The 23,941-nt window shown below is 43.9% G+C and overlaps 1 protein-coding gene across 8 annotated transcripts in view; it reads left to right on the top strand.

Annotated features, from left to right (window-relative positions):
- Window positions 1–23,941, top strand: part of gpsm1b (G protein signaling modulator 1b) — a 290,004-nt gene that overhangs the window by 91,084 nt on the left and 174,979 nt on the right. For 2 of the 8 annotated variants that reach the window (XM_080212360.1, XM_080212353.1), the window contains exon 1: window positions 2,727–2,874. The exons of 5 other annotated variants lie outside the window; for them this stretch is intronic. In XM_080212360.1, the coding sequence (XP_080068486.1) occupies window positions 2,753–2,874 (122 nt within the window). In that variant the 5' untranslated portion in view covers window positions 2,727–2,752. Of the gene's footprint in view, window positions 1–2,584; window positions 2,875–23,941 lie in introns of those variants that run through there. One more of the 8 variants, XM_080212361.1, reaches the window with a different exon arrangement.

Genomic DNA, 23,941 nt, shown 5'->3' with positions numbered 1-23,941 from the left:
ACCCCATAGCCCCATGATGCTTGACCCATCCTGACTAGACACGTCAACCCTCAACTCCTGGGTGTCCTGGGAGAGGCACATCCACCGCCCTTCCCGCCCGCGCCCCCCCCCAGTCAGGAACTCATTCAGCTCCCTTTGGAAGGTGCTCTGAGAGCCAGTACCCACTACTTCAGTTGGCAATGAGTTCCAGAGCCTTGCTCCTCTCTGGGGAACAGGACCTCCGAGCATTTGGTTTACATTGCTTAAACTCATGCCCTGGCCCTCCCAATGCGCTAATCCAACATAATTTGTGAGGTTAGAATTTAAGTGCTCTTCAAACCTATATACTTTTGGGGTGGCACAGTGGTTGGCACTGCCCCCTCTCAGTGCCAAGGACCCGGGTTCGATTCCCGGCTTGGGTCACTGTCTGTGTGGAGTTTGCACATTTCCCCCTGCGCCTGCGTGGGTTTCCTCCGGGTGCTTCGGTTTCCTCCCACAGTCCAATGATGTGTGGGTAGGTGGATTGGCCATGCTAAATTGCCCCTTGGTGTCAGGGGGACTAGTGAGGGTGCACGTGTGGGGATAGGGCCTGGGTGGGATTCTGGTCAGTGCAGACTCGATGGGCCAGATGGTCACCTCCTGCACTGTAGGATTCTGTGATTCTATCAACCTGTGAGGAGCTGGATATAGTTACTTCGAAGTTGGGCATTGTGACCCCTCACTGACCTTCTGAATAGTTTATTTTGAGGTGTTTCTCAATAAGGTGTTTGCCAGGAACTGCGTGTCAGATGCACCATTTTAATTGCATTTTATGTGGTCGGATGCTGTGCAGAACATGGTAAATCTCTTCAGGATGAACTTGTGTGTGCGTGCAGCAGATGTGTCTAAGCAGAATCAAGTCGGAGAGGGTGGATACAGCACACATGGAGGCTTGCCAAAGCTCTTGAACTCAGTTTTTATTGGATACATCAATCTTGTAGGTATGGTTCAAGGCAACAAAACATCAAAGAGGTTGTAATGTACTTCAATTTGTCCAGCTGTTTAGTATTATGTAAAATACAACACCTTGTGTGGCCTTGCGGCAGCTTGTGGAAGATTCTGGCACTGCAACGCAAACGCTCACAAAAACATTTCCTCACCATTTCTGTGTCCTGCGTAGTCCCATTTCTCAGTCCTCATCATTACCAGAAAGCAAAAGAATCTTGCTCTGGCACCATTGCTTTAAGAAAGTAATCCATCGTGTTTTTCAGGCAAGTTCATAACTTGCCCACACGTCGTTATGCAAAACTGTTTGTGACTAAAACAGAAAAATGTTGGAAAATCTCAGCAGCTCTGACAGCATCTGTGGAGAGAGAGTAAAGCCAACGTTGCGAGTCTGGATAATCCTTCGTCAGAGCTGACGAAGGGTCATCCAGGCTTGAAATGTTAGCTCTATTCTCTGTCCACAGATCCTGTCAAGACATGTTGAGATTTTCCAGCTTTTTTCCGTTTTTGTTTCAGATTCCAGCGTCCGCGGTATTTAACCTTTAACTTACTGTTGTGAGGTGGAATTTGCTCATTAAATTGTCGTGTGGTTTATAATGGGTGACAAATTTATCAGCGTCATTTTAATTGAGGCCCCACTAAATTTGAAGGTTACATCACCCCCCCCCCCCGCCCCGACCCAACACAGACACACACACCCACACACCCCCTGCCCCATTGATCTGCCAATGTATACCAGTGATGAGCAACCTGAGGCCCAGCTGGGTTCTGAGTGCGGCCTGCGAGATATTTTGTTGACCGTTGCCCGTGAGCACGGTTGCCGCGTTCTGCTGGTTTCTGTCTGTCGTTTCTCTTTTCCCTACCCACTTGACTGAAGTGATTCTCACGTAAAGCTGTGGCGAGTGAAGTGAGGCGCTTGCTGATTGCTGCCAACATTGACTGTGAGAGCTGCGCGCTCCCTCTGAGTGCAAAGAGTCAATGTTTGTTTTGTTTCTACCGTTTGAAGTTAATAGTTCTATTGAAATATAAATAATTAAGCGTTTTCTTGAACTTGTTATGAAATAATTGAAACGCATTTAATCTTATTCACGGGGCCATGTTAACGAACAAGCCCGATTTCAACCTTGCAGCCCACTCGGATGAAGGGGGGGGCCATCGAGCGGCCCACTCACTAGCTGAGGTTACCCATCGCTGATCCCTCAGCACATACATTGCTGACAATCTCACAGATGGTTTATGCAGATTTTGCCTTGGCAATACATAACATTTCATTAGTGTAATTCTTTTTTTGGGAGTAATCTTGTTGCGTGCAGCTTATGCCTGCATGCAAATGCTGTGTTGGTAATCTGTGGGTTAAAGGACACAAAAGCTGATGCTGGCACTTTGCTGAATCACAAGAGGATTTCTTTGACAGCATTATCCGGACAATGACAGCTGCCAGTGCGTCCTCCGTCACATTGAGCGTGTGCGTTCTCTCGTTTGAGCATCTCAGCCGGCAGTGCGGTTACAGCGTGGGTTATGGTATTCCGGAGGCTTGCCTGCTTGTCACAGGTATATCGGGCGACGACTGTGAAAGTGTCAATTTGGTGAAGGTTAAGTTGGCTTAATGCTCAGGAAGAGACTCGGAGGTCGGAGCGGTAGCAGGGAACCCTACTTCGGAATTCAAAGAGTACAGCATACGTCTCTTCGATTTACGACGATCTGGATCTTGTTCCCAGGCTTGTCTTGAGAAATTGACCCTGCCATTATGCCGATATTACAACGAAAGACCCAGCCTTTGGGGTTCAATATGGCGGAGATGGCCGTGTGCAGACTTGTCCATCCCGGAGCGAGACCTCGTGCTGTCCTGCTACCGGTGAGCCTGGAGTTGTGGTTCTATGTTCAAAAGATTAAAAACATGCAAAAGAAAAGGTAAATTTTTTTTTTGTCCGAACTAGATGTGCGTGGCAAGTTTTTACACAGAGGGTGGTGAATGTCTGGTACACGCTGCCCGGGGAGGTGGTGGGCACGATTACAGCATTTAAGGGCGACTAGAGTGATACATGAATAGGACGAGAATGGAGGGATATGGACTCTTAAGTGCATACAGTTTTAGTTTAGGCAGGCATCGTGATTGTGCAGGCTTGGAGGGCTGAAGGGCCTGTTCCTGTGCTGTACTGTTCTTTGTTCTTAGTCGTGAAAATGTGAAACTCATTACCACAAGTATTATTTGAGGTGAATATAGGTACTTGGAAGGGGAAATCAGATATGTACGTGTGTGGGAGATAGAAGTAGAGGGCTATGCTTATAAAGAAGCAGCGTTGTGTAGAGTACAAACACCAACACAGACTTGTTGGTCCTAATGGCCTGTTTCTGTGCTGTCCATTCCATGATTGGCACAGTTTGGAAGGCCAAAAGGCCCGTTCCTGTGCAGTTTTGTTTTTTGCTCCTTATTGGTATGTGGAGAGATAGTAGAGCCAACGTTTTGAATCCAGATGACCCTTTGTCAGACCTGCTGAGATTTTCCAGCGTTTTTCTGTGTCTTCAGATTCGAAGAATTTTGTGTTTTATCAAGTTAGTATGTACTGGCATTTACCAGTGATGGAAAGCTGTTACTTTATTTGTCACTATGTACAGCATCCATTTTTGGCAGATTAAATAAGGTTTTGCATATTGTAAGGGTTTTTAAAACCTTAGCAATGATTTTGTTATGCTAAAGTCAAAAGTCAAGAGCCATGAGTAACTCGAAGAAGATTATGTTCCCCCCCCCCCCGTATGTATGTTCTGTTGTGAAACCCATTTAGCTACCCTGTCACACTCGGTAAGAATTTTGTAAGTTTCAGTGAGATCACCTCCCAATTCCTTGGAACCTCAAAGTGCGAACCCAGTTTTCTTATTCTCTCCTGACAAGCCAATCCTGCCATCCCAGGTATTAGGCTGGAGAATTGCCATTGCCATCCCTCTATGGCAAGTATATCTTGGCTTAGGTCAGGACACCTATTATGTATATCCCCTGTGGACTAAGGGAAATAAAGAATCACAATACTTCGATAGTTCGCCTTTTTGTGTTTCTTGTTTGTATGTATTCCTATTCTCTTTTCCCACTCTTTCTCAGTTTCTTGGTCCTCCTTTACTGGGTTCCAAATTGCACCCAGTCCTCAGGCTTACCAATGGTTTTGCAATCTTATAAACCAACTTCCTTCGATTATAATGCAACCTTTAACCTTTTATTCCTCACAGTTGATTTATCTTTCCTGTTGGGCTTTTGTATCCTAGGGGAAAGTTTATTTGTTGCAGTTGAAGTTTGTTGTGGGTTCAAGCCCCATTCCACTGACTTGAGCACAAGCTGACCCTTGAATACTTCAATACTGGGAGCTTTTTATTTGAGGTGTACACTCGTTCACAGTCGGGTCTAAGACTGCCCAACAGGGTCCCACTCTGCGCAGAGTCCAAGGGTCACCTGACCCATACTCTTAAAGGGGCAGTCTGCACCCCAAATCCCAGCATACAATTGATCTATACACATATACATCAGAAGACCAAAGAGTACCTGATGCATTTCCAGCATGGTCTTACCAATGCTCGTTATAGTAAGACATCTTTACTCCTGTGTTCGTATCCCCTTGAGATGAAGGTCAACATACCATCTGCCTTCCTAATTCCTGACTGCCCCTACATGCTGTTGACTCAAACAAGGACATCCAGGTCCTTTTGGACACCAGCACTTCCAAACCTCTAGCCACTTGAGAAAAACAGAGTATTTTCTTTCTTTCTACCAAAGTGGGTAACTTCACACTTACTTTATATTCCATCTGCCATGTTCTTGTCCACTGAGTTAGTCTGTCCAAGTCCACTTGCAGCCTCCTTGCATCTTCCTCACAACTTACGTTCCCACATAATTCTGTGTCATCAGCAAATTTGGAAATTTGCGTTTGGTTCCCAATTCCCAAATCTATACCAGTATAATACCCCCTGTGCCATGCGCTCTAATTTTATTTATTAATCTCCTGTGTGGGACCCTGTCAAAAGCCTTCTGACAATCTAAATGCATTACCTTCACCAGTTCTCCTTTATCTATGCTACAGGTCACACACACAAAAAAAAACTCCCAAAACATTTATCAACATGATTTCCCTTTCATAAACCCATGTTGACTCTGCTCCATCAGATCACTATTTTTCAAGTGTCCAGTTATCAAATGATTTATAACAATCTTACGTTTTCCCTAATAATGTTAAACTAACAGCATTGTATTTCTCAATTCTCCCTCTTTTCTGGGATGTAGCTCTTCTGATCCAGTAAATGTATCAGTTTCAATCTGGTTAATTTTTTGAACACTTCCTCTAGATTAATGCTAATTTATTTTGGTTTTTCTTTCTGTGAAGACAGCATGTAATAGTTCAGTTTCTCTGCCATTATCCCATTCCCCATTATGAATTTTCCCACTCTGCCTGTAACGGACCCAAATTTGTCCAGGCTATTCTTTGCTTTGCATACTTAAAGAAATGATTACGGTTCGCCTTTTTGTGTTTCTTGTTTGTATGTATTCCTATTCTCTTTTCCCACTCTTTCTCAGTTTCTTGGTCCTCCTTTACTGGGTTCCAAATTGCACCCAGTCCTCAGGCTTACCAATGGTTCTGCAATCTTATAAGCCGACTTCCTTTGATTATAATGCAACCTTTAACCTTTTATTCCTCACAGTTGATTTATCTTTCCTGTTGCGCTTTTGTATCTTGGGGGAAGGTTTATTTGTTGCAGTTGAAGCTCCTTTTGTGTTCAAGCCCCGTTTCGTGGACTTGAGCACATGCTGACCCTCCAGGTGGGATACTGATGAAATGCGGCATTGTCAGAGGTGCCCACTTTCACAGGATGTGTTAAACGGAGGGTTGACGACCCTGAGGAGGCGGCTAAGTTCTCCTTGGGTATCCTAGGCAATGGTTATGCATTTTCACTTTGCTGTGTGTGGGAGTTTGATATGTGCAAATTGGCTGCTGTATTCTGAGAAGTGTCTCTATTTCAAATAAGTACACAACTCGCTGGGTCATCCAGAGGTCAGATGAAAATTAAGGAATTGAAATTATGCTTGAGGTAAGTTCCATGCACACACTTAATGCATCTGTCCAAAATTCCCTTCCCTAAGATTGCAACTAAGTTCTGACTGTCATTTGAGTTAACAGAATGGATATGTTAATGTACTATATCAGTGACACATCATCTACATCAGTCAGTTGTTAGACTTTTGAGAGATTGGAACACAGTATCCTTACCCTGTAACCCCTTCAAACGTAGAACTAAGAAACAAGCGTTGAGCAAGTGCCAGAGTTGGAGTACCACCTCTCCAATCACCCAAGGACCATGTCAAGAGAACCTGGGTTCGAATCCCACCGTGGCAGATGGTGGAATTAGAATTCAATAAAAAAGATCTGGAATTAAAAATCGACTGATGACCATGAAGCCATTGTCAACTGGGGGAGGAAATCTGCCATCCTTATCTGGTCTGGCCTACATGTGACTCCCAGAGTCACCGCAATGTGGTTGACTCTTCAACTGCCATCAGGCAACTCGAGATGAGCAATAAATGCTGGCCCAGTCAGCGACACCCATGTCCCACGAATGAATTAAACAAAAAAGTTCACAGATCCAAGGGGCCAGGCGAAACAATGACCAACTGGCTTTAAATGGGAATACTATCTCTTGTAATAACAGGTGGTGAGCTGTTACATTTGGTTTAATTTTGGGATCTTTGGCATTTTCTACTGTGATATGAATTCCAGGTCCTGATTATAAAGATGCATAGATCAATGAAATGTCACTCAAGCATGGAAATAAAACACCATACAAGAACAGAAACTGCTGGAAAATCTCAGCAGGTCTGACAGCATCTGTGGAGAGAGAATAGAACCAATGATTCGAGTCTGGATGACCCTTTGTCATTTTCCAGCATTTTCTGTTTTTGTTTCAGATTCCAGCAGTTTTTTGATTTTATACAAAAATGCCATGTTGTGCACATATCAGTAATACAACCAGAAATTTCAAGTGAGCATTATTTAACTCACAGACTACGTTTTGTTTGAGGAAATGCTGTTTAATTTCTGCATAGTTTTCTATTTTTATTTATCGTAATGGGTTTTCTGTCCCTGAAGTTACTGCAGCCATAAGCCATGGTTTTGTAAAGAAATGGTCACTTATCAACCAGCAAATCAACATTAGGATTAAACAACTTCTTTAATTAAGAAAAAATTGATTTCAAACAACAACAACACAATAACACCCCTCCAAGGTGCGTACCGTTTGGAATCCAAAAGTCCAGGAGACAAATCCCCAAATTGAAGTTTTATAGTCCTTGTTTTGCAAAGGCTTGATGAGGGTCATCAAAAGTCCTGATGGATATGAGTCCTGACGTAGCTTTGACATCCATTCCAGAAGCAGCCTGCAAACTTGCATCCAGGTACAGGTTGGTGGGGCGGCACAGAGGTTAGCATTGCTACCTAACAGCTCCAGGGGACCCAGGTTCGATTCTCGGGTTGGGTCACTATCCGTATGGAGTTTGCATGCTCTTCCCGGGTCTGTGTGGGTTTCCTCCCACAATCCAGAGATGTGTGGGTTAGGTGCATTGACCATGCCAAATGGCCCCTTCGTGTCAGGGGACACATAGGTTAGAGCGATTAGTAGAGTAAATATGTTAGATTTATAAGGACTGGGCCTGGGTGGGGTTGTTGTTGGTGTAGACTCGATGGGCTGAGTGGCCTCCTCCTGCGCTGTAGGGATTCAATGATAAGAACATTGAGGATGTGAACCTTCCCTTTGCGTGCGGCAAAGCAAAAGAACGGCTGAAAATCTGAAATAAAAACTTGCTGGAAACCCTCCTCGACAGCTGAGATACAGGGAGGGGGAAGGGTTTGGCCAGTTGGCCCCATGCTCTGACTCTGCTAGTCAATAAAACCGTGACAGGTTTTTCACTTCTCCATTTTTCTGCCCTTCCTACCTCTCCTCAAAAGGTCAGGCGACATCTGTGAAGAGAGAAAAACGCAGCCTAGAATAAGGAGAGATTTACAACAACTTGATGTTTACATAGCACCATTAGCAGGATGTAAAGTCCCAAGCTTCACAGGAGCAATGTAAGGCATAGTGTGACATGAGCCACATGAAGGAAATATTTGTTCCAAGAGATGGGTTTTAAGGAGCGTCTTAAAGGAGGCAATTGAGGTAGGGGGACTGAGCGAGAGTATTCCCAACCAAAGGCGGAGCAATTATAATTGGGGAAAGCACAAGAGAGCAGAATTGGAGGAGTGTACAGAGTTGAAAGTTTGGAAGAAATTACAGGATGAGGATTTTAAAATCAAGACATTGCTTGACTAGGAGCCAGTGTTGGTAAGCAAGTGCAGAGGAGATAGGGAATGGTTCTTGGTGAAAGTTAAAACACAGAGTGCAGAGTTTATCAATAACCATATGTTTACTGAGTTTAGGACGTGAGAGACCTGCCGGGATTGCGTTGGAACAGTCGAATGTAAAGGTGACGAATGTGTAAATAAGAGCTTCATTAACCAATGACTAGTGAAGACAGGTAACAATGTTAAAGAAGTGGAAAATGTCAGCAGTGTTGAGCTCGAGATCAAACATGAAAAGTTTGCCAACAGACTGGCTTAATCTCTGACTGTTGCCAGGGAGAGGGATGGGAGGGGTAGCTAAGGAATGGAGTTTCAAGCTGGGAACTGAAGACAATGGCTTCAGTTCTCCCAGTACTTCATTGGAGAAAATTCCTGCTGTCTGTTTTATAGTTAACAGACCATTACAGAGACCAGGAAAATGGGGATGGAAGGGAGGAAAGAACAAGAGGAAAGGTACGTGATAGGAAAGCAGGCAGGATTAATTATGTGGCAGTGGTAATGATGGTGAGAGGCAAAACAAGGTGGTGTGTGACAAGTCGAGAAATGCGTTTGGCGGGAGCTGCAAGTGGCAAAACCTTTACAAACCTTTTAAAAGGACATCAGGAGCAGTAGTTGTGATCCAAAGTTATTGAACTAAAGTTCAGAACTCAAGTTTGGGGTGGCACAGTGGTTAGCCCTGCTGCCTCACAGTGCCAGGGACCTGAGTTCAATTCCAGCCTCAAGTGACTGTGTGGAGTTTGCATATTCTCCCCATAACAGCATGGGTTTCCTGCGGGTGCTCCAGTTTCCTCCCATAGCTGAAAGATGTGCAGGTTGGGTTGATTGGCAATGCTAAATTGCCTCTTAGTGTCAGGAGACTAAGAGGGTAAATACCTGGGATTACAGAGATAGGGCCTGGATTGTTACCGCTGCAAGCTTGATGGGCCAAACGACCTCCTTCTGTACTGCAGATTCCATGATTCTGTATTCTACCAGAGATAGTAATAGAGGCGGGTACAATTTTGTCTTCTAAAATGCTTTTAGACAGTTGCATGACTAATTGGGTGTAGAGGGATATGGGCCAGATGTGGGCAATTGGGACTCGCTTCAGGGCTTTAAAAAAAAAGGCGACATGGACAAGTTAGGCCGGAGGGCCTGTTTCCATGCTGTAAACCTTATGACTCTAAGTGCTGAGGATGGAAAGGTTGTAAAGTGCCTGATCAAAAGAAGAGATGCTGCTCCATGAGCTTATGTTAAAATGCACTGGAATGGTGTAGGAGGCCCAGATCTGAGTGGGAGTGACGGGACGAATTAAAACATCAAGGCATCGAAGGCTCAGGATTACTCTTGCAGATTGAACAGAAGCGCCTGTAAGAACATGGAGAAGAACGCAATGTAAGCAGCGAACACAGTGTACCCAACGCCTTCCACAAAGTTCTGTTTTTTAGTGCTTTCAGTTTTAAATCAAACCTCCTGCAGTCGCTGCCTGCCAACCACTGGCTTCTTCCAAGTACATCTCAGAATTCACTGGCACTCCAATTTGTTTTCTTTCTCTTTTATCATGTAGCCAAGTTAAATAAATCCCAGGCCAATCTTGAGCCAGGCTCTGCAAGTTGCTGTGGTGATGTGATTTTCTCTCTGTGCTCTTTAACTAGGTGTAATTTAACGATCTTTTTTTTGTTTCAACTTGTTCGCAGCCAGTTTTAATTCTTTCACATAAACTTTGTAAGTATTCGTATTGCTTTCCTGAAAGGTCGAGCATTAGTTCTCCAATCTTGTGTGACAGGGAATCAAAGCCTTAAATATTGAAACAAGAGCAGAAGATGCCAGAGAATCTCAGCAGATCTGGCAGCATCTATTAGGAGAACAGAGCTAACACTTCGAGTCCTTAGACTCTTTGTCAGAACTGAGGGGAGGGAGAATGTGTTAGAGCTGTAAGAGATTGCACCAAGAGGTACTAGCTTTTAAGAACAAAAGACAGAAGGCCTGGCGTGGGAGAAGAGTGGGGAGTTGCATTGAGGAAATACATGACATAGAATCATAGATTCCTACGGTGTAGAAGGAGGCCATTTGGCCCATCGAGTTAGCACCGACCACAATCCCACCTCGGCCCTATCCCCATAACCCCATGCATTTACCTTAGCCTGTCCCCCCTGACACTAAGGGGCTGTTTAGCATTGCCAAATCACCTAACCTGCACATCTTTGGACTGTGGGAGGAAACCGGAGAACCCAGAGGAAATGCACGCAGACACGGGGAGAACGTCTGTGTGGAGTCTGCACAGTGACCCAAGCTAGGAATCGAACCTGGGCCCCTGGCGCTGTAAGGCAGCAGTACTAACTACTGTGCCATTGTGCTGATATGCCACGCTGTGTGATATTTTTTAACAAGGGGTGTAAGATGGAGGAGAAAGGTCACAATCTAAAGTTGGCAAACTCAATGTTGAGTCCCAAGGTCTACAACATGCTGAATGTCTCTAATGTATTCTCCCTCCCTTCAGTTCTGATAATTTTCACAAGTAGAGTGACATCAACACTGCAATGAAGTTACTGTGAAAATCCCCTAGTCACCACACTCCGGTGCCTGTTCGAGGACACTGAGGGAGAATTTAGCATGGCCAATGCACCTAACCAGTACGTCTTTCGGACTGCGGGAGGAAACCCATGCAGATGCAGGGAGAACGTGCAGACTCCGCACAGACGGTGACCCAAGCCAGGAATCGAACCCAGGTCCCTGGCACTGTGAGGCAACAGTGCTAACTAGGTGCCACCCCAATTATATCCTTCCCAATTATATGTGTGCTTCTTGTCTTGGTAGTTTTACTTATCCTGAATCAGTGGGCACCACGTTAACAAAAACTAGAAGAGGTAAGGAATGTTGGATTCAAAGTTAAGAGTAGTGGCTTAAGTTTACCCTGCTGAGTTTATGGGAATAAGCAGCTCTGAGTAATCACTCACCATTCAGGGGGCAGAAGCTTACGAACATACAAATTAGGACCAGGAGTAGGCCACTCGGCTGCTTGAGTCTGCTCCGCCATTCAATAAGCTCTTGTCTGACCTGATTGTAACCTCAACCGCAGATTCCTGCCTCTCCCCAGTAACCTTTCACTCCCCTGGTTAAGCAAGAATCTAACCAGCTCAGCCTTAAAAACATTCAAAGATTCTGCTTGAACTGAACTTTTGAGGAAGAGAGTTCTAGAGGCACTCAACCCTCAGAGAGAGAATTTCTCCTCCTCTATCTCAAACGGGCAACCCCTCATTTTTAAAATGCAAAGGAGATGGCAAGAAAAGAGAATCAAACCAATTGTACAGCTCAGAAAATGTTACTTTCTACCATTTTCTCCATCTCCTTCAGGCTCAAAGTAACGTTTCTGATACAAAACCATTTAAGCAGTTGCTCATTTCCTAGTAACGTTAAGAAAGCTTGCCCATATATTCAGCTTTGTTGTGAAGGACACACTTGCCCTTACACAGCAACTTTCACAACCTCATTGTTCCAAAGTGCTTTACAGCAACCAAAATACTGTTTAAAATTTAGTCACAATAGTAATGAAGACAGCTCATTTCCTCATAACCTGCTTCTACAAACCACACTGACAATAGTTTTCTTCTTAGTGGTGTTGCTTCAGGGCAATGGTGTAGAATCCTTGTGTCCAACTGAGATGATAAATAAGACGTCGGTTTAATGTTTCATTTGAAAGATGACTTGTCTGACAGTGCAGCACTCTTTTGGTGTTGCCTTGAAGTGTCAGCCTAGATGTTGTGCTGAAATCTCTGGAATGGGACTTGGAGTCTACTTCTGACTTTGAGATTGAGAGTGTTACCAGCCTTGACATTAAAGGGTTAACTCTAGTTCTTCTTTAATAATAGCTACTGAGCATGTGCATAAGGAGCTGTGTCATGATGTTACTCAGAGAGAGGTGAATGAGCAGAACTTAAGAGAAGTAGCTTTTTATTAACTTATGAGATGTGGGCATTCTAGGCTAGAATTCATTGCCCATCCCCAATTGCCCTTGAGAGGGTTGGGGGTGAGCTGCCTTCTTGGACTGCTGCAGTTCCTGAAGTGTAGGTAGACCCACAGTGCTGTTAGGGGGAGAATTCAGGATTTTGACCCAGTCACAAGGGGACATAGGTTCAAGGTGAGCAGCAGGAGGTTGGGGGGGATGTGAAGAAAAACCTTTTTACCCAGAGGGTGTTGACAGACTGGAATGTGCTGCTTGGGAAGGGGTTGAGGGTGGGTTGCCTCACATCCTTGAAAAATTACATGGATGAGCACTTGGTACATCACGGCTATGGGCCAAAGTGCTGGTAAATGGGATTAAGTGGGAGGTCAGGTGTTACTCATGTATCGGTGCAGACTAGATGGGCTGAATGACCTTTTCTGCACTGTTTAATTCTCTGATAATTGAAAAAAAAGTCGCAAAAAATAAGAAGAATGTTGATTTTTTTTTTACAAAAATGTTTTCATGGGTTATTGGAACAAGCGATATATTTCCAGGGCAGGATGGTGAGTGACTTGGAGGGGAACCTCCAGGTGATGGTATTATTCCCAGGTCTCTTTTAGTTTTGCCTATAGTCAATCATATACATAAAAAAACTTTGTAGAAAGCATCTTTGCCTCCAGCTAGATCTGTTACTAAGGGTAAGACATGCAAAGGCTTCCAGGACAATCCAGTAATAACAGATGGTGACAGCAGTTTCTAGAAGCACAGAGAAACAGTAAAAAAACAAGGTGGGAAACAGCCTAAGGAGAAGACAACCCAAAAATAACAAAGATACATTCATTTCTTTTGTCTGGCTAAAAGATGGTCCTTAAAGTTGATGTTATTCCACATTAATTTAAGCAGTACATGCAGTTTCCAAAATGTCATCATCTGTCTAGCTCACAAATGTTTCAGTGCAGTCATTGAAACATCTCTTGGGTTAGGCTACAAAATAAGTTGTGTTTCTGTCCTCAGTTATTTGAGCACAGGTTAGCAAATTAATTCAGAAATCTTGATTTGTGTTGAAATTTTTCATGCAAACATTTAGACACCCAGAGGGATCTGGGAGTACAGGTCCACAGATTAAGTGAGAGCACAGGTGGAGAAGGTGGTGAAGAAAGCACATGGCATGCCTGCCTTCATCGGCCAGGGCAATGAGTATAAAAGTTGGCAAATTATGTTACAGTTGTATAAAACGCTAGTTAGGCCACATTTGCAACACTGTCCAATTCTGGCTGCCACATAGCCAGAAGGGCGTGGAGGCTTTGGAGAGAATACAGGAAAGGTTTACTAGGATGTTGCCTGATATGGAAGAGTATTAGCTATGAGGACAGATTGAATAAACTGGGATTGTTTTCCCTGGAAAGACGGAGGCTGAGGGGTGACCTGATAGAAGCTCATAAAATTATAAGGGGCATAGATAGGTTGAACAATTGGAAGGTTCAAATGGTCAGTGGATAGGCATATGGATAACATTGGAATCGTTTAGGTTAGAAAGTCATTAGGTTGGTTCCGCTGGTCGGCGCAACATCGAGGGCCGAAGGGCCTGTACTGCGTTGTAACGTTCTATGTTCTAGGGCAGAAATGACAAATACAAGGGGGCATAAGTTCAAAGTAAGGGGGGAAAGGTTCAATGGACATGTGTGAGGGAGGTTTTTTACGCACAAGGTAGTGGGGGCCTGGAATGCACTGCCAAGTGAGGTAGACAGACACGAGTGACACTTGAGACTTATCTGGATAGACGCACAAATGGACGGGGAATAGTTTAAAAGTTTATATTATCAGTATCACAAGTAGGCTTACATTAACACTGCAATGAAGTTACTGTGAAATTCCCTAATCATCACACTCCAGCACCTGTTGGAGTATGCCGAGAGAGAATTCAATGTAAAAGGGGAAAGGTTCAGTCGAGATGTGTGGGGTAAATTTTTTATCCAAGTGTGGTGGGGACCTGGGATGCACTGCCAAGTGAGGTGGTTGAGGCAAATATGTAAGCCACATTTAAGATTGAACTGGATAGGAACGTGAACAGGCGGGGAATAGAGGGATACAGGCGGTTGCTCTAGGTAGGACATCATGATTGGTGCAGGTTTGCCGGGCTGAAGAATCTGTTCCTGTGCTGTACTGTTCTTTGTTCTTTAAGATTTTAGAATGTGACTTGTGCAGAAACAAAGGTAGATGATTTACGGGACTAAACATTGCAAAATGGTAAATATTTGGTTATGCAGTTGTGTTCCGTATTTCTACAGCATCTTTCTTCATTATGAGTGTGTCCTCTAGATTGCCACAGGCAGTTCACCTGGAATCTGAATAGAATGGGTGCATGCATCATACTTCTTTATTTTGCCATATTTTGTTGTCGCCTTTACTGATGAAAGCTCAAATTTCAGCTTTATTTCCCTTATGTCTTTGCTACTAAACCCCATAATGGACTCTGGTGTCATATCATACATTTGCTCTGGACAAGGGTGTGATTGCAGTGGAAGGGGTGCGGAGGAGATTCACCAGGATGCTGCCTGGGATGGAACATTTAACTTATGAGGGAAGGTTAGATAGACATGGGTTGTTTTCATTGGAGCAGAGAAGACCAGGGGGTGACCTGATTGAGGGGCCCAAGATTGAGGGGTATGGACAGAGGGATAGGGTGCAGCTGTTCCCCTTACTTGAAGGGTCAGTCACAAGGGGATGTTGGTTCAAGCTGAGGGGCAGGAGGTTTAGAGGGGACGTGAGGAAAAACCTTTTTACCCACAGGGTGTTGATCTCTGGAATGCACTGCTTGGGGAGGTGGTTGAGGGTGGGTTGCCAAGGATATAGATTGGCACAGTGGTTAGCACTGCTGCCTCACAGCGCCAGGGACTCAGATTCGATTTCTGGCTTGGGTCACTGTCTGTGTGGAGTCTGCATGTTCTCCCCGTATCTGCGTGGGTTTCCTGTAGGTATTCCGGTTTCCTCCCACAGTTCAAAGACGTGATGGTAGGATGCATTGGCCATGCTAAATTCTCCCTCAGTGTACCTGAACAGGTGGCGACTAGGGGATTTTCACAGTAACTTCATTACAGTGTGAATGTAATTCTACTTGTGACTAATAAATAAACTTCTTATAAGGCTATGGGCATGGGAGTAGGTTGGAGGTCAGGGGTTTCTTGTGTGTCAGTGCAGACTAGATGGGCCGAATGATCTGTTCTGGACTGTATAATTGTAAGATAACTGAAAAAAACTTAACAAAAGGTGGGAAAAGGATTGACTTTTAAAAATTTTCATGGATCATTGTAACATACTGTCTTGGCCAGCATTTGTTACACATTCCTAATTGCCGGTGAGTGAGTGCCTTCCTTAACTGCTGCACTCCGTGTGGTGTAGGTACACCCACAGTGCTGTTAGACAGTGAGTCCCAGATTTGTAACCCAGTGATAGTGAAGGAACAGCAATGTTGAGATGGTGTGTGACTTGGAAGGCAGCTTGCAGGTGGTGGTGTTCCCCTACCCTTGGTTTTGGTTACGAGAGTTGTGTTTTCTTTTAGATTATGGAATCCCTACAGCACAGTAGGAGACTATTCAGCCCCTCGAATCTGTAACAATCTCAATCCCACCCAGGCCCTATTCCCATAACCCCACACATTTATCCCACCAATTCCCCTGACACTAGGGGCAATTTAGCATGGCCAATCAAACTAACCCACACATCTTTGGCGTATGGGAGGAAAACAAAACACCCAGAGGAAACCCACACTGACATGGGGAGAATGTGCAAACTCCACGCAGACAGTGACCCAAGGCTGGAATTGAACCTGGGACCCTGCTGCTGTGAGGCAGCAGTGTGAACCACTGCCACTATGTTGCCCAAAACTTGCCATGCTAAATTGCCCCTTAGTGTCCAAAGATGTGTCGGTCAATGTGCAGGGTTACTGGATTTGGGCAGAGGGTAGGGCCTGAGTGGGATGTTCTTCCTGAGATTGGGTACAGACTCGATGGGCTGGATGGCCTCTTCCTGCATCGTAGATGTTCTATGGCTAATGAAAGATACAACAGCACTACCAATTTGTGGGAAGACAATAACAATTCTAGCTACTACAGCAAGATCCATTCATTTAAATTAGTTCTGTGGTTAATGTATGTGTTTTCCCCATGTATCAAACATCTCTGTGCAATTTTCCTGGGCAGCTGATGTGCAAATATGACATTTGAGGTCAGTAGCAGTAAACCATTCAGGTTTGGAACGTCAATAGCAAAAGTAATGATATGAAAATGGTGAACACAATTGAGGTGTTGTATAAACCTGTTGACAAAAGAAACAACTTGATTTTATAAACTGCTTTTTGTAGCCTCATGTTCGTTTGTTTAGGAAATGAGGTGTCTGACAAACAGAACCCACACATTCTCCCTGTCCATGGTGTTTTTTTTCCCCAAATGTCTTGTATAATTGAACTTGCCTTCCTAATTCTTTTTGTGCTACCTATGTATTTTTTTGTGTTCACCTTTTCTTTCTCCACACGTTTGCTCTTGGCCTCCCTCTGTCTTCCTTACCCTTCCTATCCTCATCTCTGCTTTGTGTTCATAGAATTACATCCATTTCCACAATCTGGAAACAGGTTCGATGCTGAGGTTTTATGCTCTTCATGAGCCTCCTCTGCCCCTTGTGCCATCTCACTCTGCCAACACGTCAACACAACGTAAACATATGAATTGTTATCCAGTTGATTCCCATGGTCTCGCTTTGTTGGCTTAATATTCGAGTCGAATGAAAGCACTGCAGTCCCAGTGCTAAGCGTATTTGCACTTGAATATTGCTTGAAAGCTCGTATTGGCGTCTACTTCCCAGTGATTATATTTCTAGACTTGCAGCCTCACAAGTGAGGCTGCTATCTTGGAAGCGAGTACTACCACCCCTGGTTTTGGTCTATAGAATCATAGAATCCCTACAGTGCAGAAGGAGGCCATTCAGCCCATCACGTCTGCACCGGCCACAATCCCACCCAGGCCCCGACCTCATAACCCCATGCATTTACACCCCCCCCCCCCCTCAAAACACTAAGGGACAATTTAGTATGGCCAATCCACCTAACCTGCACATCATTGGACCATGGGAGGAAACCCATGCAGACACGGGGAGAATGTGCAGACTCCACAGAGACAGTAACCCAAGCTGGGAATTGAACCCAGGTCCCTGGCACTGAGAGGCGGCAGTGCTAACCACTGTGCCACCCCAATGATGGGTTTAGACATCATGTCAAAGATTTTGTCTATTCTTGAAAATGGACACATTTGTCAAAGCTTCTCAACTTGCACTCATCAGAACAATTCGCAAGAATGTCACATGCAAAAGGGGACACCTATTTATACTTCATGAGAAGAGATGAGGACGTTGTTGTGTCCTTTACGTTTGGTGTTCTTGTGAATTGTCCTGATGAGTTCAAGATGAAAATCTTTGACAACAAGTGGCTTGTCTCATCTTTTGAGAATTCAGATAAATTACATTTACTGCATTACTCTTGTCTACCCTCTCTGTAATAGAAACAGAAAATGCTGGATGAACTCAGCAGAACTGACAGCATCTGTGGAGAGAAAGAGAGTTAACATTTTGGATCTAAATGACCCTTTTACAGAACTCTCTCTGTCATCTCCTCAAAAAGTTCTAAGTTTGGTCAAATAAGAATTTTCCCTTTAAAATCTTTGCTGGCTTATTATTGTCTTTTTTAAATTTCCAGATATTCTTAAATTTCCAGATATTCTTATATTCGTTAGAGATTGGGTGACACAGTGGTTAGCACTGCTGCCTTACAGCACCAGGGACCTGGATTCAATTCTGGCCTCAGGTCACTGTCTGTGTGGAGTTTGCATGTTGTCCCCGTGCCTGCGTGGGTTTCCTCTGGGTGCTCTGGTTTCCATCCACAGTCCAAATGTGTGCAGGTTAGTTTATAGGCAATGCTAAATTGCCCCTTGGCATCAGGGGGACTTGCCGGGTAAAAATGTGGAGTTATGGGGATAGGATGGGATTGTTGTCAGTGCAGGCTTGATGGGCTGAATGGCCTCCTTTCTGCACTGTAGGGATTCTGAGATTCCATTATTTTTGCTAACACTGATGTTAAGCTGATTATAATTCCTTGGAAATATCCTATCCTCTTTCAAATAAAGTTATTACACTAGCTAACTGCCAGCACTCATTAACAAAACTCATTTTTCTAATGAATTATTAAATATGTGAAGTAATGCCTTTGCTATCTCTTCCTTCGATTCTTTTAAAATGCTTCGATGCATTTCACCCAGACGTGGGGTTTTATTCTCCTGGAATTTGATTAGTTGATTTAATAAATCCCCTTGTTTTATTTTAAATACACTTATCTCATTACTAATTTCAGCATCCTTTGTTATAGAATCATAAAATCCTTACAATGCCATATGGAGACCATTTGGCCCATCAATTCTCCAAAGAGCATCCCTTCCAGGCCCTATCCCTGTCATCCCAGGTATTTACCCTGCTAATCTCCCTAACCTACACAATTTGGGACACTAAGGAACAATTTAACATGGCCAATCCAGCTAATCTGTAAAACTTTGGCGTGCTGGAGGAAATCCACGCAGATACGGGGAGGATGTGCAAACTCCGCACATTCACCCAAAGGCACCATTGAACCCAGTTCCCTGGCACTGTAAGGCAGCAGTGTTAACCACTGTGCCATGTCTGTCTTCAGGTAAAAACCTAAGTGAAATAATTAATTTTTTTTCCTATCTCTACCAATACCTGTTGTATTATTCTTTCTAACCCTATTCCCATCTCAGCCTTCCTTATTTTTATTGATATGTCAGAGAATTAACAATCAGGGCATTCTCACTGATGTTTCCATTGAAATTGAGTTTCTCCTGTGTCAGAGAATGATGCTCATGTCTAGGTGACTGACTGGGCAAAAATTGATGAAGGTTCAGACAAAGGAAACTACGTCAAACCAAGCTGATTGTTGTCTAAACATCTCAGCTCGCGTCACTCTTCCTGATAATTGTCTGTGGCGTTGAATATTCTTTCTAAATTGTTATTTTTCCCCAATATTATGCCATTGGGTTCTTAGGATGTTTGCATCTTGTGAAGTCACGTGATGAGGGCTAATTGATTTTTGTGACACACGGCTTAAAAAATCAAATCAAATTTAAAAATGCGAGGTTGTAATTTAGTGCAATTTAAGCTCATGCGAAGCAACTTTAAGGGTTAAATATTTTTGGCGCCAAGGATAATACAGTGTGTAAAATCAAAGATACAGAACCACAAGCCCAATTGAGTTGTGGACACTTTGTCCCATGTTATTTCTGACTAAGGTTTGTAAGATAGTTTTACCAGCATTCATATTCTGTAATTGATAATACAAAGTGAGTAGTGACAGCGGCTGCAAATTTGATTTCACATTGCAGTGGGCACAGTCTGTTTCGCTGCTGCTCGAGTCCCCAGCAACAGCACAGACTGAAAAGAAATCATTGTTCCAATCTCTCCATTTATGTGAAGCAGAAGAAGATGAATGTTGCCTGCATCTTCCCTCCCTTAATACTTAGCCAGCCATGAACATTTCCGTAAAACCTCACATCAAAACTAAACTCCAATGGATTTACAGGTACTTGGGTAACTAACGCAGCATCTGCAGAGTTGCTATGGAAACACACGATGGTTGTGTGGTATGTTTGCATGACGTTCGGAGTAAGCCTCAGGGTTTTATTTTGAGAGGTTCTCACCAGTGGTATCTACAAAAAGAACGAATGCGATACGGGGCCTGTATGCCCTGATTGTGTGCACTTGGGCAGTTTTCTGTGAGTAACATAACCACTTTTCATACTTAGCACGCTGATTACAGTGTCACTCGGCACAGCTTTAGTAATCTGTTTTAAAGGGAAAATATGGAGCACAGTTTTATATATTAAAGAAGATTGCATCTATTGGCTCGAGGACTCGGGGCAGCTAGTTTTCTTTTGGAGCTCTCATCTAGACAACTGCCTTAAGCATTATCTCGGTCTTAAATTATGGAACAGACCCGTCCCTCCCCCAAATCTGATGGACACTTGTTGGTTTGCTAATTATTTTCGGCCCCTTTTTCTCATTTGGATTTTTAGAGAATTATTTCAAACCCTTCTACATTTATTTCATTCCCTTTTTACTATTTTTCACTTGACTTGAGACTGCCTTTGTCAATTGTTCTGTGTTTTTTCTCCCCCCTCTCCAGTTTTTAACTCATAATTTGACATTGCTTCATTTGATCGTCTGCGTTTTTCTTTCATAAGACTCCATTCCAACATTTGAAGTCAGCCTGAGGGTTTTATTTCAATGCTGTTGCATTGTGTGCCATTTTAATTTGATTTTGCTTGTTATGCAAGGAGCAAGTTTGAATTAAGAGGGGCCGGTTGTCTCTCGGGCAATTGACACATCATGTGTGTTACCAACCTTGCTTTGATGAGCTGTTCCACCTTTTAAGGGCAAATGGCCCGTAAAATGACTAGGACCGTAGAATCCTGATAGTGCAGAAGGAAGCCAATTGGCTCATCGAGTCTGCACTGACTCCAAATGAGCATCCTAACCCCCACCATCGGGCGCATCATTCCTGCATCTAATTTGTTATAATTTTATAGCATTTTATGAGATCTCCCCTCATCCTAACCCTAACTGATTCAATCTGTCTTCATACATCAGTCCTGCCATCTCAGGAATCAGTCTGGTAAACCTTCTCCACATTCCTCTCTATAGCAAGAAAATCCTTCCTCAGATCAGGAGACCAAAACTGTGCACAATACTCCTCGTGTGGTTTCACCAATATAACTGCAGCAAGATATCCCTACTCCTGTACTGAAATCCTCTCGCCATGAAGACCAACATACCATTTTCCTCCTTTACTGCCTGTTGCACCTGCATACTTAGCTTTAGCAGCTGGTGCACGAGGACACCTAGGTCTCCTCATACAGAAATATAAAATTGTTACACCACACAAGGAGACCATTCGGCCTGCCACGTATGTGCTGTCTTTCAGCAAGAGCAACTTGGCTAGTTCCACATGCCTCTCTTTTCCCAGCAGACCTGCAGTATTTTGTTATTCCGGTTGATTGTTCAATCTCCTATGAATGCTGGTGTTGAATCTGCCTGCATCCCACACTCAGGCAGTGCATCCCTGATCTTGGCCACTCCCTGGATTTTTTTTTGTGTTGTCTTTAATACTTCCATCAATCATCTTAAATCCTGATTCCTGTGTTTGTACTTGGTCACTCCTCATGCTGTTGTGTCTAGGTTTTTGCTGTGTGCAATGTGCAGCTGCCTGCTAATGCAGTAACCACGTTCACATTTACTGGGACATGGAGACATCCTAAGGTGTTGTGTGAATTGAAGTACTTTCTTCAGAGGATGTGGGTGTGTGGAGTCAGCTGACATGGGATGGGGGGGGTGTTGGCTGAGATGGGGGTTGGGAGGGGTCAGTTCAGATGAGGGTTGGGAGGGATCAGCTGAGATGGGGGTGGGAGGAGTCGGCTCCAAGATTACTTTGGGGCGGGGGGGTTGGTGACGGCCTACTGGTATTATTGCTAGACTATTAATCTAGAAACTCCAGCTAATGTTCTGAGGACCCTGGTTCGAATCCCACCATATCAGATGGTGGGATTTGAATTCAACAGAAAATATCTGGAATTAAGAATCTACTGATGACCATGGAACTATTGTTGGAAAAACCCATCTGGTTCACGAATGTCTTTTAGGGAAGGAAATCTGTTGTCCTTACCTGGTCTGGCCTATGTGTGACTCCAGAGCCACAGCAGTGTGGTTGACTCTCAACTAACCTCTGAACAAGGGCAACTAGGGATGGGCGTTAATTGTCAGTCCATAGAATCCCAACAGTGCACAAGGATTCTACATTGACTCTCCGTTAGAGCATCTTACCCAGGTCCTTTCCCCCACCCTATCCCTGTAACCCCACGCATTTATCATGGCTAATCCCCCTGACCTACACATTTGGACACGATGGGGTAATACAGTGTGGCCAATCCACCTAATCTATATATCTTTGGAGTGTGGGAGGAAACCGGAGCACCTGGAGGAAACTCGCGCAAACAGGGGAGAATGTGCAAACTTCACACGGACAGTCTTCTAAGGCCGGAATTGAACCTGGATCCCTCTTGCTGTGATGCCTCAGTGCTAACCATTGTGCCACCGTGCCACATCCTGTAAAGAAGGTACTTGCACTATAGTATTCCCCTTCAAATTTTTAATTTAATCCTATGAAGTTTTTGTTTGGGTTGAGTTCGATGGATTTCAATTTGGGCCCATCTTGCAGGTTAATTTTTGCTTTTTGAAGCACTTTGGGGACCAGCTGACATCTCATTTTCCATTAATATTATTTACTTGCTGGTTAGGAAATAGGAAGGCAAGAGTTGATATAAACGGGTCTTTTTCCAATCGGCAGTCAGTGACTAATGAGATACTGCAGGGATCTGTGCAAGGACCCCCAACAGTTCACATTATATATTTAATGATTTGGAAGAGGGAATTAAATGTAATATCTCCAAATTTGCAGATGATACAGAGTTGGGTGGGAGGGTGAGCTGTGAGGAGGATGCAGAGATGCTTCAGTGTGATTTTGACAGGCTGAGTGTGTGGGTGTATGCATGGCAGATGCAGTATAATGTGGGTAAATGTGAGGTTATCCACTTATGTGGCAAAAACAGGGAGGCAGATTATTATTTGAATGGGTGTAAATTGAGAGAGGTGGCTACTCAGCGAGATCTTGCGGTCCTTGTGCATCAGTCACTCAAAGTAAGTGCGCAGGTATAGCAGGCAGTCAAAAAGGCAAATGATATTATGCCCTTCTTAACAAGAAGATTTGAGTATAGGAATAGAGATGTTTTACTGCAATTGTATAAGGTGTTGGTAAGGCCACATCTGGAGTATTGTGTGCAGTTTTGGTGTCCTTGTCTGAGGAAGGATGCCCTTGCTATAGAGGGAGTGCAACAAACGTTTACCAGGCTGATTCCTGGGATGGCAGGTCTGTCACATGAGAGACTAAATTGGTTAGGATTATATTCACTAGAGTTTAGAAGAGCGAGAGGGGATTTCTTAGAAAGTTATAAAATTCTAACAGGGTTAGACGGGGTAGATTCAGAAAGAATATATCTAATGGTGGGGAGTCCAGAACGAGGGGTCATAGTTTGAGGGAATCTTTTAGGACTGAGATGCGGAGAAATTTCTTCACCAGAGTGTGGTGAATCTGTGGGATTCGCTACCACAGAAAGTAGTTTCCTTATTTTTAAGGAGAATTTGGATATAGCTGTTTGGGCTAAAGGGATCAAGGGATATGGGGAGGGGAGGTGGGATCAGGATATTGAATTTGATGATCAGCCATGACCAAAATGAATGGTGGAGCAGGATCGAAGGGCCGAGTGGCCTGGCCCTTCTCTTTGTTTCTATGTTTTAGATTACAAGATGTGTCTAACGGAGAAAGCCAATTAATGATTTCTTCCCGCAGAGAAATAGAAGTTCAGTGCAACCATCTGATCTGCACTCATACATCTCAGTGTTCCTCCAGGTCATGTCTTGTTTTCAGCCACATACCCAATTATTCTGTATGATTGCACTGTAGAACATATACAGTGAGCACTGAAACCAATAGAATGCGTTTAGCCATAGCTGAGAGCAAGCAGCC

This window comes from Carcharhinus amblyrhynchos, chromosome 25 (genome assembly GCF_965287045.1).
Source record: "Carcharhinus amblyrhynchos chromosome 25, sCarAmb.v2.hapA, whole genome shotgun sequence".
NCBI lineage: Eukaryota > Metazoa > Chordata > Chondrichthyes > Carcharhiniformes > Carcharhinidae > Carcharhinus > Carcharhinus amblyrhynchos.
Note: the sequence above shows the minus strand (reverse complement) of the source record. Positions and strands in the feature narration are given on the sequence as shown.